Consider the following 14,189-nt stretch of genomic DNA (forward strand, 5'->3'; position numbering starts at 1 on the left):
AATATCAGATGGCCTACTTTAAGACTTTTACTCAAGTACGCTTTGTATTTTGACAATATGTGTTTACTGTTACTCAAGTATGACTTCTGGATAATTTGTACCACACTGAGTAAAATAGTTCATTTCACCGATCATTTCTTTAAAATGAATGAAGGGGGCCGGCCGGCGAAGGCGCTCCAGCCTGGTTCTCATTGGAGCTGCCTGCCTGCAGCCAGCTCAATGCATTAGGTTACATCCGATTGTACTTTCAAAATAAAGCCATAAATTGGGGAAACGGACTTGCAAAACATAAAGGGTGGCTTTATTTCTTGACCTGTCCTCGGTAAAACCTCTGACTCATTGGTATTCAAAATTAACATTCTAAATAGGAAACCTTTACTATCGCCCTTCACTACATATGATATGAGCAGAAACAGTAGAAAGCAGCAGCGGCTTGGATCGCTGTCACGAACCGCACGTATTTTGAAAGGTATAACCGGAAGTAGCAGGTTTGCTGTCTTGTCACTGGTCTTCGTCCTCGTCTTCAAACAGTTGTCAGCAGAGGTGATTCCAGCAGTTTTTAAAATGCCTTTCATTGATTTCCAAAGTAATTTACCGGCTATCTCTTTCTCGGAGGACTTCGTCAGGAGGCTGAGCTCCTGCGCCGCGGCCGCTCTCGGAAAACCAGAGGACGTGAGTACATTTGGGGCCGAACCCTGTCTGGAGCAAGAGTGATTAAATGTCAAGGCTGCATGTGCGTGTCTCCTCTAAAACCCAGCTGGTTTCCATTAGTCCAGCCGCACAACTGTGCGCTGAATAACGTTAACGTTAAGTAACGTTAAGTCATGTTTACATGTACCTCACAAGTTCATGTAGCTAACACAGAAGCAGCTTCACATTTATTTGACACAGATGTATCAAAACCAGCGTTCACCACTCGAATGGCCGGTGTGGTGCCAAAAAGTGATCGTCTGCCAGAAACTGATTTCCGTCTTTTTGGCAGGTGAAATACTGCCTTTTATGAGTTGTATTAGCCCTTTAAAGTTATTTCAACAGGTAAAAAGGAATGGATTGGTTATAATCTAGGACAAAGAGCAGGTAAAATAATGGAGAGTCATAAGGATAATTGCAATAGAGATCAATTCTTTATTTTATATCTTTTATATATTTTATATCTTTGCAATTACCACGGACATAAAGTTGTATGTGTAGTTATGATTGTTTGATCCAGATAAAAGCAGCTGTAGACATATATAAACTGGGCGAATCAGTTTCTGGCGGACGATTACCGGTGTTTCGGATTAACACGGGGCTATGTTAACTGGCGATCATGAGCCGAATGTGTCAGTGGCTGTGTCCAAATTCAGGGTCTGCAGCCTTCGAAGGGCGCATTTGAAGGCCAATTACGTCACAACGCTGCGCGAAGGCTGTCCAAATTCGAAGGCTCCTTCAAATGCAGCCTTCATTTCCCCTTTTTGGAGGACGCACCGCTAATATCCTTCGCGGCCTCCCACATCCCAAGATCCTTTGCGCGCCGCTCAGTCCTGAAACAGAAGAGGGAAAGAAAGAGAAAATGGCGACATCAAGTGGCGCAGACATGACATTCAAGTGTGAGTCTTGGGTTTATACTCGTTTTTTACTCATTTGCACATCCAACGCCAGATATGTTAAACTTCAAGGGACTATAAAACCTCCAAATTTTTACTTTCAGTTAAAATACGTGACGCTGGTAATACTATGGTAGTTGTTATTCACCAATGGGTTAATGTTTATTTTGTATTGTTGATAATTCAATTTAGATTTGACACATTGTACACACACAAATAAATGTACACGTTTGATAGATTTGAACCAAAACAGACTTTAATGCATGAACACCTGGTGACGCAACCAGGAAATACTCCGAAGGCTAGACCGTCCCATTTAACAACGGTGGACGTGGCCTTCAAGGTCTCTCTGAAGGACCCGGCCTTCATGGGCCACAAAGGCCGCGTCCTTGAAGGATGCAGCCCCTGAATTTGGATACAGTCAGTGGTTGCCGTAGCCACAGCAGATGTTGAAAACGGGAAGAGAAGACGTGGCTGTCCTCGGATATGCCTCTTTGTTCAGGTTGTCTCTGTGCAAAACATACCCGATCCGTGGTTGGGCTCCTGTTTGAGTAAACATGCTTAACCCTCAGTCGCTGTATCAACGTTGCAAGGGCTGGATGGTGGTTGTGTGGGGGGGCAAGCCAAAGGAGAGCCACTACATTTGAGGAGCTTAGCTGGTATTCTCTTCTGGCTCTGTGTAATGCGTTAGCTGGTCCAGGTTCGCCATCAATTTTGCTTTTTTGGCTTGCCAGACTAACGCTTTTGTCCCTAATCGCAGTGATTGTAAAGGGCCCCAGCATGTCCAAGGCCATCTTACTCACTTTTTGTTGCTGCTCCCTGATGTTCTGTTTGAGCACAACATCTCCAACCTGGAAATTGTCCCTGTGCCAGTTTGTGCTTGCCGATTTTTTTGTTGGCTTTTAGAGACATTTGCTCTTACACGGTCATATGTGTCAGGCTGGTTTCCAAGCCCCTGGAAAACTTCCTCCCTCATCACAAGGCTCTCCACTTTAGCCGTTGTCACCTAAAGTATAAAAATGCCAAGTGGTGTTACATTCCAAGCCATTTATCCAAGTCATTACCACAACTCCTTCATAAATATAAAACTCATACTCAAGCATTAAAAAGTACGGGCTGTACATGGTCGTAAGGTGTTTCTTTGAGCGCAGGCCAAACATTGTGGCCTGCAGGTAACGGTCCCATGTTTTCGGCCACTTATGGGCCAGCTTGTTGAGGGACCTGACAATTGTGCATATTAGTCAACAAAACAGCAGCCATTTTATGTCACCAATTCAGTCCATACCATTCATGTCATGGGTGTATGATTACCTACCAATATATCACAATATGCATCCTACCTCTGGATGGTGCCATTGAGTTTCTCCACCAATCCATTTGTTTGCGGGTGATAAAGGGCACAGAAGCTCCGCTGAATCCCCAGGGATTCACACAGTCTGAGATTTACCTTAAATTCAATTTTGAAAATAATTCAGCATTTGCTGTATACCTGAGTGAGATATAAATGTTTCTCATATTTTTACCTGGTTTTTGAACTCTGTGCCCTGGTCTGTAAGCAGTCTCTGAGGTGCACCAAATTTGTATACAAAATCAAGAATGCACTTGGTCACCTCCACTGCAGACCTACTCTTCAGAGTGTAGGCCTCTGCCCACTTTGTGAAATAATCAACCATTACACAAATGTATTGATTACCATTCTCTGTAACAGTCAGCCTCATCAGGTCCATCCCCACAAGTTCAAATGGCTCTGAAACCTGAAATTAGCATAGGATAATTAGACATCTATACAAGAAGTTGTTGGTAGGTAAGCACATTTTGGTGCATGTGAGAGGCAGTTGCACAAGTAACCTCACTTCTATTGGCTTGTACTGAATCTTTTCCTTCAGACTGGCCCGCTTGGCCTGGCAGTCTGGACACTAGGCAACCTGAAGCCAAAAAATATTCAAATAAATGTGGCTCATAGGCCTTTGGTTTCAAAAAGAAACTGACTGTTTAATTCAATCCAATGTATTATTGCTTCAATTTGAAAGATTGTTTTGTTAAGTAGACCTTAATGTAAAAAACTCAATGGCACTTGTGGATGTCAGCCTCCATTCCAGGCCAGTAATAACGGCTGATTATTGCATGATGGGTTTTTTCAACACCACAGCGGGAGCCCAGTGGACTGCAGTGCAGTTCCTGAAATATCAGGTCTGCCTCTGCGGCTGAGGTAACCACTTTGGCCAGGTGCTCTGTTTTATCTTGTCTTCGCCTGCATATGTAGTAAAGACCTTCATCTGGACAAAAACAAAATTACAACATTTTAGTCTTAATACAACAGAACAAATGTATTTGTAAATTGTATTGTAAATGATGGTAGAGCAATTCAATACTTACCCTTGAGCACATAAGTTGAGGCTCTTCTTTTTATAGTATACCTCTGGTGTTTGGTCAATCCCTCCGGTAGAATGTTATGGATTTTGAAATCCATGATTTCTTTCAAAATCTTCTTGTCCATGACTTCTTCTTTCTCTTGTTTTATTTTGTTGATGACAAATCTCCCTACTTCCAACACAGATGCCATTTCTGCACAGCCTTATATATGTTTCCCCCTATTGTTTTCTAACGAGCTGATTGGAAGAGGCTTTGACTAATGTACCCAGACTTCACCTGGGCCTATTTTGGGGACCAACAAAGCCATACTAATACCCATGTGTTTTTAATGGGTTTCTCAGCAAACACATATGGATGAAATAATTGGGTGTTCATACTTCTGGTCATAGATTGTATGTTTTTAGGAACTGATGATCTTCAATCTTGTTTTACAAATAAGGATTTTATATCCTCTTCCTTTGTTGAACATTTTGAGCTTGGCCTCCTTATTTATGGGCTTTCCTGGTAGTAATCTTCTATATTGAAGACAAAAAAAATGCTTGAATGATGAAAAATAACTGGGGCTATCTTAAATTTTGAGCAGATAAAGAGGACAATTTTCATTGATTTTGGTATTGTCCAGTTGTTGCATCCTTTGGGCAGCACGTGGCACCCTGATACTGTTGTCATTCCTACACATTTAAAGTGGCCTATAACATGATCTTACAGACACTAACATAAATTGATTATATTTTTTGCTAAAATGTTTCAAACGGCTGCTTATTTGTGTTATTAAACCATCACAGTACCGACATGGTGCATAGACATTGCGGTCACAAGTTGATCTGGCCACTTCTGCGTCCAAGAGGTGGCTGTGTGTATGCTGTGAGGAGTGAGATAGGCTATACCGCCAGTAACCTGCATGATCTGTTTGGTGTAGTGCATTGGATACCACGCTAGAGTTTTTTTCCCCTCAATTAGTGTGAGTTCAAGTCCTGTAATATCTTTTCTTCTTTTTTCGTTTAAAAGGGTTCCATAGTTCTTCCATGTGATGCATGTTTATTCAAATAGGAAGCGAGGATGAGTGAGTGTATTTAATAAAGGTTATGCCTATTTGTGTTATTAAACCATCACAATACCGACATGGTGCATAGACACTGCGGTCACAAGTTGATCTGGCCACCTCTGCATCCAAAAGGTGGCTGTGTGTATGCTGTGAGGAGTGAAATAGGCTGTAACGCTAGATACCTGTGTGGCGTCGTTGGTTTGGTGGGCTAATTGCCACGGTACAGTTCTTTCTTTTCCCGCAATGAATATGAGTTTGAGTCCCGTATTATTTTTTATTTTTTCATTTTTCATTTAAAAGGGTTCCATAGTTCTTCTATGTGATGCATCTTTACTCAAATAGGAAGCGAAGAGGAGTAAGTGTATTAAATAAAGGTTTATTAGAGATTAACATTCACAGGAAGAGCAACTCTCCCTTTTCCTGTTTACAACGTCTTCTGTAACAACGAGCAACGTTGATACAGCGACTGAGGGTTAAGCACGTTTACTCAAACAGGAGCCCAACCATGGATTGGGTATGTTTTGCACAGAGACAACCTGAACAAAGAGGCAAATCTGAGGACAGCCACGTCTTCTCTTCCCGTTTTCAACATCTGCTGTGGCTACGGCAACCACTGACGCATTCGGCTCATGGTCGCCAGTTAACATGGCCCTGTGTTAATCCAAAACACCAGAACAGAGGTTTAGCACATCTACCAGTGGCCATACACACCCAGTCTACATCATGGCCCCTGAGGAGTTGTGACTGTGGTTGGCTGGAAAGTGTTATTCATTTATAGGACAATGTCAGTGGGCTTTACGATACTATACGTTTGATACGTAAGTATATTTTATTATCAGACACTATTTCTAAGATGGATAGGGATTAGCCTGTTTATTACGTTTGGATTAAAAAGACTTTTGTAGCTTGTTATGGCCTCCAACTGTAGTGATTAAATTAAAACTCAAACAAAGGGTTGGAGGAAGCAACATACAACGGACACCACTCACAAGGTTCATATTTCACTCAAAAAGGCTTTATTAAATCGGTCAATTGAATAACAAACAAAAGGGGGCTGAAAGTCCTGGCCAAAAGGAACAGAAAGGTGGTTTGACGCTGGACCAGCCACGCAGTGGGCCGTCGTTCCCCGCGTCTCCCCCTAACCTACCTATGTGGAAAAACTAATCCTAAACAAAGAAAACCGATAACAGGACTACCGGTAACCTATGAACCAAGCCCCAGCACCTAAGCGTGCATGGAGGCTGAGAAACCAACCTTTTCAAAGAGGAGAAGCAAGAGGACAAAACAACTCCTCACAGGTGCACTGCTGCTCATGTGTGTGTCCAAGCTCCCCTGTATCTGCACCCTCTGCCCTCTTATCACCTCAGCCACTCCGGCCACTCACCGATCACACTCAGGTGTACTCAGGTATAGAGGGAGGAGGGGGGAAATGAAAATCGGGGAGAGAGAGAGGGAGAGCAGAACACACAACAGAGGCACACGTAACACCCCCACCCTAAAATAGTGAATGTGGGAGCGCTGTGAATATCATTCACACCTTACAAACCATGACAGCCCGACAAAGTGTCCGCCAAGACATTTTCTCGACCCTTAATGTGCCCGATTACGATGTTAAAAGACTGTAAAAAAAAAAAGCCCAGCGCATTAACCTCTGATTTGTGTTACACATCTGATTCATAAACATTAGAGGATTGTGGTCAGTGTAAATGATACTTGGCGAACTAGCAGAGCCGACGTTAACCTCAAAGTGCTTGAGGGCCAAAACAAGCGCGAGAGCCTCCTTTTCAATCGTGGAATACACTCGCTGATGGTGATTAAATTTCCTGGAGAAATATGAGACGGGGTGCTCCACGCCATCGTCTCCATCCTGGAGGAGGACAGCACCTGCCCCCGCATCACTGGCATCAACAGCTAGCTTAAACGGATGGTCAAATGCAGGCGCAGCCAGGAACTGGCGCATGGTCAACAAAGCCTTCACACACACCTGCTGGCAACTTTCAGACCAGTGGAAACGCATCTTGGGACTTAACAGATCGGTAAGCGGGGCCGCAACAGCAGAAAAGTTCCTGCAGAAGCTTCTGTAGTACCCCGCCATCCCTAATAAACAACGCAGCTCACGACGGGCACCAGGTGCAGGGAACGACAGAATGGCCTCAACTTTTGAATGCACCGGCTTGACCTGTCCTTGACCCACAACTTTCCCCAAATACTCCACAGTAGCTCGACCAAATTCACACTTTGCCAAATTGAGCGGGAGATTGGCATCACGCAGTCTCCCGAACACTGCACGAAGCTGCTGAATATGGTCATGCCACGAACACGAGTAAACCACGATATCATCTAAATAAGCTTCACACCCCGACAAGCCCGACAAGACAATGTTTACAAGGCGTTGGAAGGTCGCAGACGCATTTTGCACGCCAAATGGCATCACCGCATACTGCATGAAAGCGTCAGGGGTCACAAACGCAGAAATCTCCCTCGCCCGAGGAGTCAGCAGCACCTGCCAATACCCTTTTAACAGGTCAAGCTTAGTTACATAAATGGCACTTCTGACATGATCTACACAGTCCTCAACCCGAGGGAGAGGATAACAGTCTGGCTTTGTGACCCCATTCACCTTACAGAAATCCATGCAGAATCAGTCAGAGCCATCAGACTTATTAGCTAGGAGACACGGTGAACTCCACAAAATAGAGCTGGCTTCCGCAATGCCGTTCTCCAGCACATAAGTGACCTGCTGCTGCAAACGGAGGCACTTGTTGGGATTGACCCGGTGCAGATGCTGCTTTATTTGCGGGTAATTGCCCACATCAATGTCATGCTGCAGCACATGGGTCCTAGTTGGCACATCTGAAAACAGAGAGACGTGAGATTTTATCAGACTGACCACATCCTCATGCTGAACCTGAGCCAAATGCGAAAAACACTCAAGTTTGGAAAACATTTCAGCATTATTCCACTGTCCTTGGACAACAGCACTGAACGGACCAGGGATATCCTCGACATCAGAAGCTGAAGCCGCCAGGGCCTCTGTGGGATCAGCACCGGACAGGGCCTCATCAATCATTTCAGCACTGGACAGCGCCGCAACCGCCTTGCCCTCTGCACTGACAGGGGACTGAGGGACAGACTCTCGGTCCAGGTATGGCTTTAACATGTTTATGTGACACAACCTACTTTGCCGGCACTCGGGAGTGGCAACTATGTAGTCCCAGTCATTCGCTCTTTCTTGGACCACATACGGACCGCTGTAACGAGCCTGCAAAGCGGGACCAGGAATGTGCAATATCATTAACACCTTATCACCTGGATCGAAGGATCTATATGTTCTGCTTTGCCAATTCACAAGCGCAGGGAAGCTTTAATTGGAAATTACTGACATAAACAGATTTTGTGGTTTGCTGTCACCCAGCCATTTTTCCTGCAATAGTTTCAGAGGGCCACGCACAGTGTGTGCAAACACTAACTCTGCTGGACTAAAGCCCAAGGACTCTTGAACCACCTCACAGGCAGCAAAAAGGAGGTGATGGACACCCTCATCCCAGTCCTTATTAGACTCAAGGCAGTAAGTGCGGAGCATAGACTTTAAGCTTTAATGGAAACGCTCAATTACCCCTTGACTCTCTGGGTGATGCACTAGATGCACTAGAGCAACAATGAGTGATGTCAAGCTGTTTCATTACCTGTGCAAAAATACGTGACATGAAATTAGATCCCTGGTCAGTTTGCATTACTTTCGGCAAACCAAATACGGAGAAAAACTTCACCAGCGCCTTCACAACGGTTTTTGCAGTAATTTTACGCATGGGAATGGCCTCAGGAAACCGAGTTGCTGAACACATGATCGTCAAAAGAAACTTGTTGCCCGCTTTCGTGTGCGGCAAAGGACCAATACAGTCAATAATAACTTGTTCAAAAGGTTCTGTCACCACTGCAATCGGATAAAGCGGGAAAGGTGGAATGGTCTGATTCAGTTTACCCGAGATTTGACAGACATGGCATGTTTTGCAGTATTGCCGCACATCCCGTTTCAATCCTGGCCAGACAAAACAATGCAAAATGCAATCATAAGTTTTATTCACCCCTAAATGGCCAGCAAGCGGATTATCATGAGCCAGTTTGAGAATTTCACACCGATGAGATTTTGGAACTACAATTTGAGTCACCACACCCCAATCATCCTGTGCGGATATGTGCCGTGGCATCCATTTACGCAAAAGCACATCGTCCTGTACAAAGTAACAGGTGGACATTTTCTCAACCTCATCTGCTGGAACGACAGCAAAAAAACAAGGAGCTAGCGACAAATCATGTTCTTGCTCAACAATAAGCTGTCCCCGTGACATGCACACTTTAGAGTTTCGCTCTTCAACAGAAGAGGAAACAGCGGGAGCTACAGGAGTGACAGGTGAAGACAGAGCGGGAGGAGAGACTACTGGCCAGGAAGCCAGACAGTCAGAATCAGCCATGAAACTGTCAGCCAATTCCACCTCGCCCTCCTCATCAGGCAAACCCTGCTTCTGCCTCACAGACATTGCACGAGTGACAGTGCAAACTGAAAAGACCTCTGGAAACCTCAACTTCAGGTCATCTGAGTGCTCAGAGAGAGGAACAGCAGTAACTTCAGGAGTTAATAACACTTTACCCCCAGCCAAATCGTTGCCCAAAATGAAAGATACCCTATCAAAGGAAAACTGCAGACTTACACCCACCACTACACGCACTTTTACCAGCTCAGAGTCAAGGTGAATAGCATGTAACGGCACGCCCAGAAACTGCATACTAAAGCCACGAACCAAAGCTTTAGAGTTAACGGAAGATTTATCCGAAAATGGCAGCACTCTGTCCAGAATGACTGACTGTGAGGCTGCACTATCCCTCAGGATGGTAACAGGGACACAAAATCTTTCATAATGAATGGAGCATACACGTCAAGATCAGGACCAACAGAAATGGACTGTTTAGGCCAGGACTGCCGTTTTGGCAAAGCCTCTGTTTTCAACAAATTAATTGCTTTTGGAGACTTATTTTTTTATCTAAAGCAAAACATTGTTTTATGGTGTGGCCACGCTTTCTACAGTAAAAACAGACTGGCCTGTCTTTAGCGTCAACACCTTCCTTATTGCTGGCTTTAATTTCGCCATGAAAGCTTGATTTTACAGGGAAAGAAAAAGACTTGAGACCTGTCAAAGGCTTCCCTGTGCATGAGGATGTACTCATCAGCCAGGACAGCTAGGTCAGAGACTGTAGATACCTTCTGTTCATTAACATAAGTGGCCATCCTGTCTGGTAAGCAGTTCTTAAATTCTTCCAATAATATGAGATCACGCAGACCACCAAAATATATGACATTTTTAGACTGGCACCAACGATCAAACAGAACTTCTTTGTCGCGGCCAAATTCAACATAAGTGAGGCTGTTAGTTTTTCTGGACTGGCGAAACTTCTGGTGATATGCCTTGGGCACCAACTCATATGCCCTCAGCACAGCTGTTTTGACCTTGTCATAATCTAAACTCAACTCAGATGACAAAGATGTATAGGCGTCTTGAGCCTTGCCACGAAATACACTCTGCAAAAGCAATGGCCAAGTGGTCTTAGGCCACTTCAACCTGTTTGCGACACGCTCAAACAAAGTAAAATATTTATCTACATCCCTCTCATGAAAGGGAGGAACCAAACGAATACACCTGTTCATGTCAAATTCATCAGACTGAGACCCCACAGGTGACGAGGAGGAGGATTCCTTTAATTCCAGCTCCTTCAAACGAACCTGTCTATCAACCTCAAGCTTGCGTGCTTGCAATTCAAAGTCAAGCTCCTTTTCCTTTATCGCCAAGTGACGCATCTCAAGCTCCAACTCCTTCAGACGGAGCTGTACCCCTGGGTCTTCCATCCCCGCAGGTGAACTCACTGCGACAACACCGGGGTCACAAGGCAAAACTCCCTTATCAATTAAAGCAGTCACCAACTCGGATTTTACCACCTGTTTCTTCGTCTGTTTAGGCACAGCAATACCAAAATGATCAGTGACCGCAAACAAATGCTCCTTTGTGCAGGGATGTAATTTATCCAGGCTAGGTTGCTCTACAAAATCATGAAGATCAAACTCCATCCTTAAAAGCAAAAGAGCACCACACCCGACCAACCGATCACCAAAAAAAAGGAATCCCCTGCTAAGTCAGGAGGAAGAACGGGCCGGCAAAAAAAACACAGCTCCCGAAAATATGGCACAGCACACACACAAACTAAATGAGCAACAATGGCACAAAAATAAATGGCATCCACAAATGTGTGCACAAAAACACACCAAAAAGTAGACCATGTGAGGTAACGGCAAACAACACAAAGTATCAAAGGAACTTTCACCCTTTGTCAAAACACGCTACAATTAACACTGGGAGAGGAAAAACCAACCATGATACAGTTTACCAACACAAGTAACTGTGCCAAAGACAACAATCTGCAGCCACATGCTGAGGCAAAAACCAAAAAAGCCTTCAACACTCCATCACACCACACCAAAGCCTACAAACACAACTCAAAGCGGAAAACCGCGTTCGGACGAGCCCCCAAATATGTTACGGCATAAACTCAAACAAGGAGTGCGAGCGGGTGTGAAGGGAGACTTGCGTGCACGCAATTTTGCCTCCAGGCAAATATAGTATAGTGACTGTTTAGGCTAAAAAAATTTACTAAATGACGTTGTTTCGAGTAAACTCTGGATGTCGACACTTCAGGACACTTGGATTGCAGTGGACGAGCAGTATGGAGGAATATTACAAAGTTTTTGTGTAGTTTTATGGACCTTTTCGTCTCGGGCACCATTGACGCCCGTTATATGGATTTTTGCTGCAGGACGGTATCCCCACGGGTCTCCAGCTGCAATTTGAGGAATAAAAAACTACACCGGATTTCTCATCAGCATGAGAGTGAGTCGATAAAGACTGAATTTCGTTCTAGAGTGAACTATTCCTAAGGACACTTGAGCAGGCTTCCAGATGCAGAAGAACGAGCTCTGACCTTGTGGTGGGGAAATGTGCTCACGTTATCTTCATCTAACAGATAAATGAATGACTGTGTGTTTGTGCTCACTCCTCCCTTTGCTGTGTTTGTCTTTCAGAGGATGAACGTGGTGGTGAAACCTGGGGTGCAGATGCTGATAGGTGGATCTTGCTCTCCATGTGTGATGCTGTCAGTGTCTGCCATCGGTGTGACTGACACTGCCGACAAGAACAAGGAGCACAGTGCCAAGATCTTTGAGTTTCTGACCAGAGAACTTCATCTGACTGAAGACAGGTGAGCATAAGGACATCCCTGCTGTGCTTGCACGTATGCTGTCACTGGACAGTGTTGTAAAATGTGCCCAAAGGTCAAGCATGACTAAAACTGAAGATGCCATATTAAAATATTCCTTTGACAAAAGTTAGCGATACATATATTACTTGAGTAAAAGTATCAAGTATTTTGAGTAATATAGTATTTTTTATTAAATGTTCTTTAAATGGTTAAAAGTATCAAAAGTAGTAAGAGTAAATTATACATTTACACGTACAAGTGCACTGCCCATTTAATTGGTGTTCAGCACAGATTATCTGGTGATGTGAAGGGTTTACACATCCAGTTTTACACCTCTTGAACCACTCACAGATTCATCTGTGTATCAGACATAATGTCCAGCTTTAGTTGATTTGTCCATTTAACAACAAGACATCAGAGTTATCTCACACACTTATCAACTCAGGGCTCTGATACAAAGAATGTTGTGTCTTCACTACACCATACAGCATGTCACCTTGTCCTGGTCTTTGCTGCCATCATCATACTGTGTTCATAATGTAGCTGTACTTTTTTTGCCTGCAGACAAACAGAACTTTACATTAGGCAGGCTGAACTGTCTGAAGCCCTACCCACACGCCTCATTCATTTCCCTAGCTAAGCATCTGACCAGACTGTATCTTATGCCTGTTTACGGCACATGTATGCCTCGTGTACATAAATGTTCATGTGATATACGTTTTAAGGTGTGTTGTATGGACGGAGATTATTTCTAAAACAGTGCTAAAATGCTACAGAATGTACAGTTTCCAAAAATCCCTGTGTACGTGTAGATTAGGCCTTAGTTAAAAACTACAACATGCATTAGCTTGGATACAGATTCACCCTGTTGAATTGGCCAATTATCTCACCGGAAGTGATTAATCATAACTTAAACTAACTCTCCAAGAGAGCAGAACTCTTTAATCTTCGAAACATCACAGAGCAGCTGAGAGGTTTAGAACAGCTGATCTTAGCCTTTCAAACTGTATTCACATATTTTAATTAATGGACTGGGGAAATGATTGACAGCCTTTTTCTGATTCACAGGATTGTTATTCAGTTCCTCACGCTGCAGCCTCACCAGGTCGGGAAGAAGGGAACCGTCATGAGTTTCTTGTGAAGGACGTTGTTTTGGACAAATCTCCCAGTCTCACTCCTCAAAGAAAAAGAAGAAGATGACTGATTAGATCAGCACACTAATTCATCATACACCAAGTAAAGCTAGTCGGGGAGAGTCAGTTACTGTATATTCATGGCATATCCAGTTATACATTCTGCGCATCTGCAGATTTTCTTAAAGCTGTAAAACATTATGTCATCAGTTAAATTTTTAATGATTAAAGGACCTGTTACTGTAACCATTCCTAAAATCACTTGTAATACATACTATGAAGGAAATCATACTAGAACCACAATGAATAAAAAAAGTCAGTATTTTCAGGAAAAGATATATTTTTAAATATATTTTAACTAAAGAGGTGGATGAGATGAACTGGACTCTGTCTTTTCTGTGAATCCTGTAGCCTCCATGAAACAAATACAGTTATTAAAGCAGTGATTGATTTTGAAAGGACCCTAGAGTTTTACTTTCCTAAAGTCTTATAGGTTAGCATTAACTGTCATTATGAGTAACTCACAAGAAGAGTGTTTGAATGAAAGATGCAGAGACAGAATTTCCTCAGATCATGTATATAATGATTGAAAGGATGAAGCCAGGTTTCCTGCAACCCAGCTCAACAGTTATGTGCAGTAATGTTACATAACCTGCTAACACACAATAGATATATCTTGTGTTCACATACACACACACTCCATGGTCCGTGTGTGTTACATGCTGGGAACCCCCGCTGTTCAGTTTGCTG

The 14,189-nt window shown here is 43.6% G+C and overlaps 1 protein-coding gene across 1 annotated transcript; it reads left to right on the plus strand.

Moving 5' to 3' along the window:
- Positions 1-477: 477 nt before the first annotated feature.
- Positions 478-13,900, plus strand: LOC140995120 (D-dopachrome decarboxylase-A-like). The gene is made up of 3 exons (XM_073465050.1): positions 478-672; positions 12,131-12,306; positions 13,375-13,900. The coding sequence occupies exons 1-3, from the start codon at positions 565-567 to the stop codon at positions 13,445-13,447; spliced, it is 357 nt and encodes a 118-aa protein (XP_073321151.1). The 5' UTR covers positions 478-564; the 3' UTR covers positions 13,448-13,900.
- The last annotated feature ends 289 nt before the right edge of the window (positions 13,901-14,189 follow it).

Source organism: Pagrus major, chromosome 1 (genome assembly GCF_040436345.1).
Source record: "Pagrus major chromosome 1, Pma_NU_1.0".
Taxonomy (NCBI): Eukaryota; Metazoa; Chordata; class Actinopteri; order Spariformes; family Sparidae; genus Pagrus; species Pagrus major.

Bases quoted from the DNA above. Each gene is read 5' to 3' on its own strand.
- LOC140995120 (XM_073465050.1), top strand. From the start codon at position 565: ATGCCTTTCATTGATTTCCAAAGTAATTTACCGGCTATCTCTTTCTCG. The intron at 673-12,130 runs GTGAGTACATTT...TTTGTCTTTCAG, and splicing joins CTCTCGGAAAACCAGAGGAC to AGGATGAACGTGGTGGTGAA. The intron at 12,307-13,374 runs GTGAGCATAAGG...TCTGATTCACAG, and splicing joins CTTCATCTGACTGAAGACAG to GATTGTTATTCAGTTCCTCA.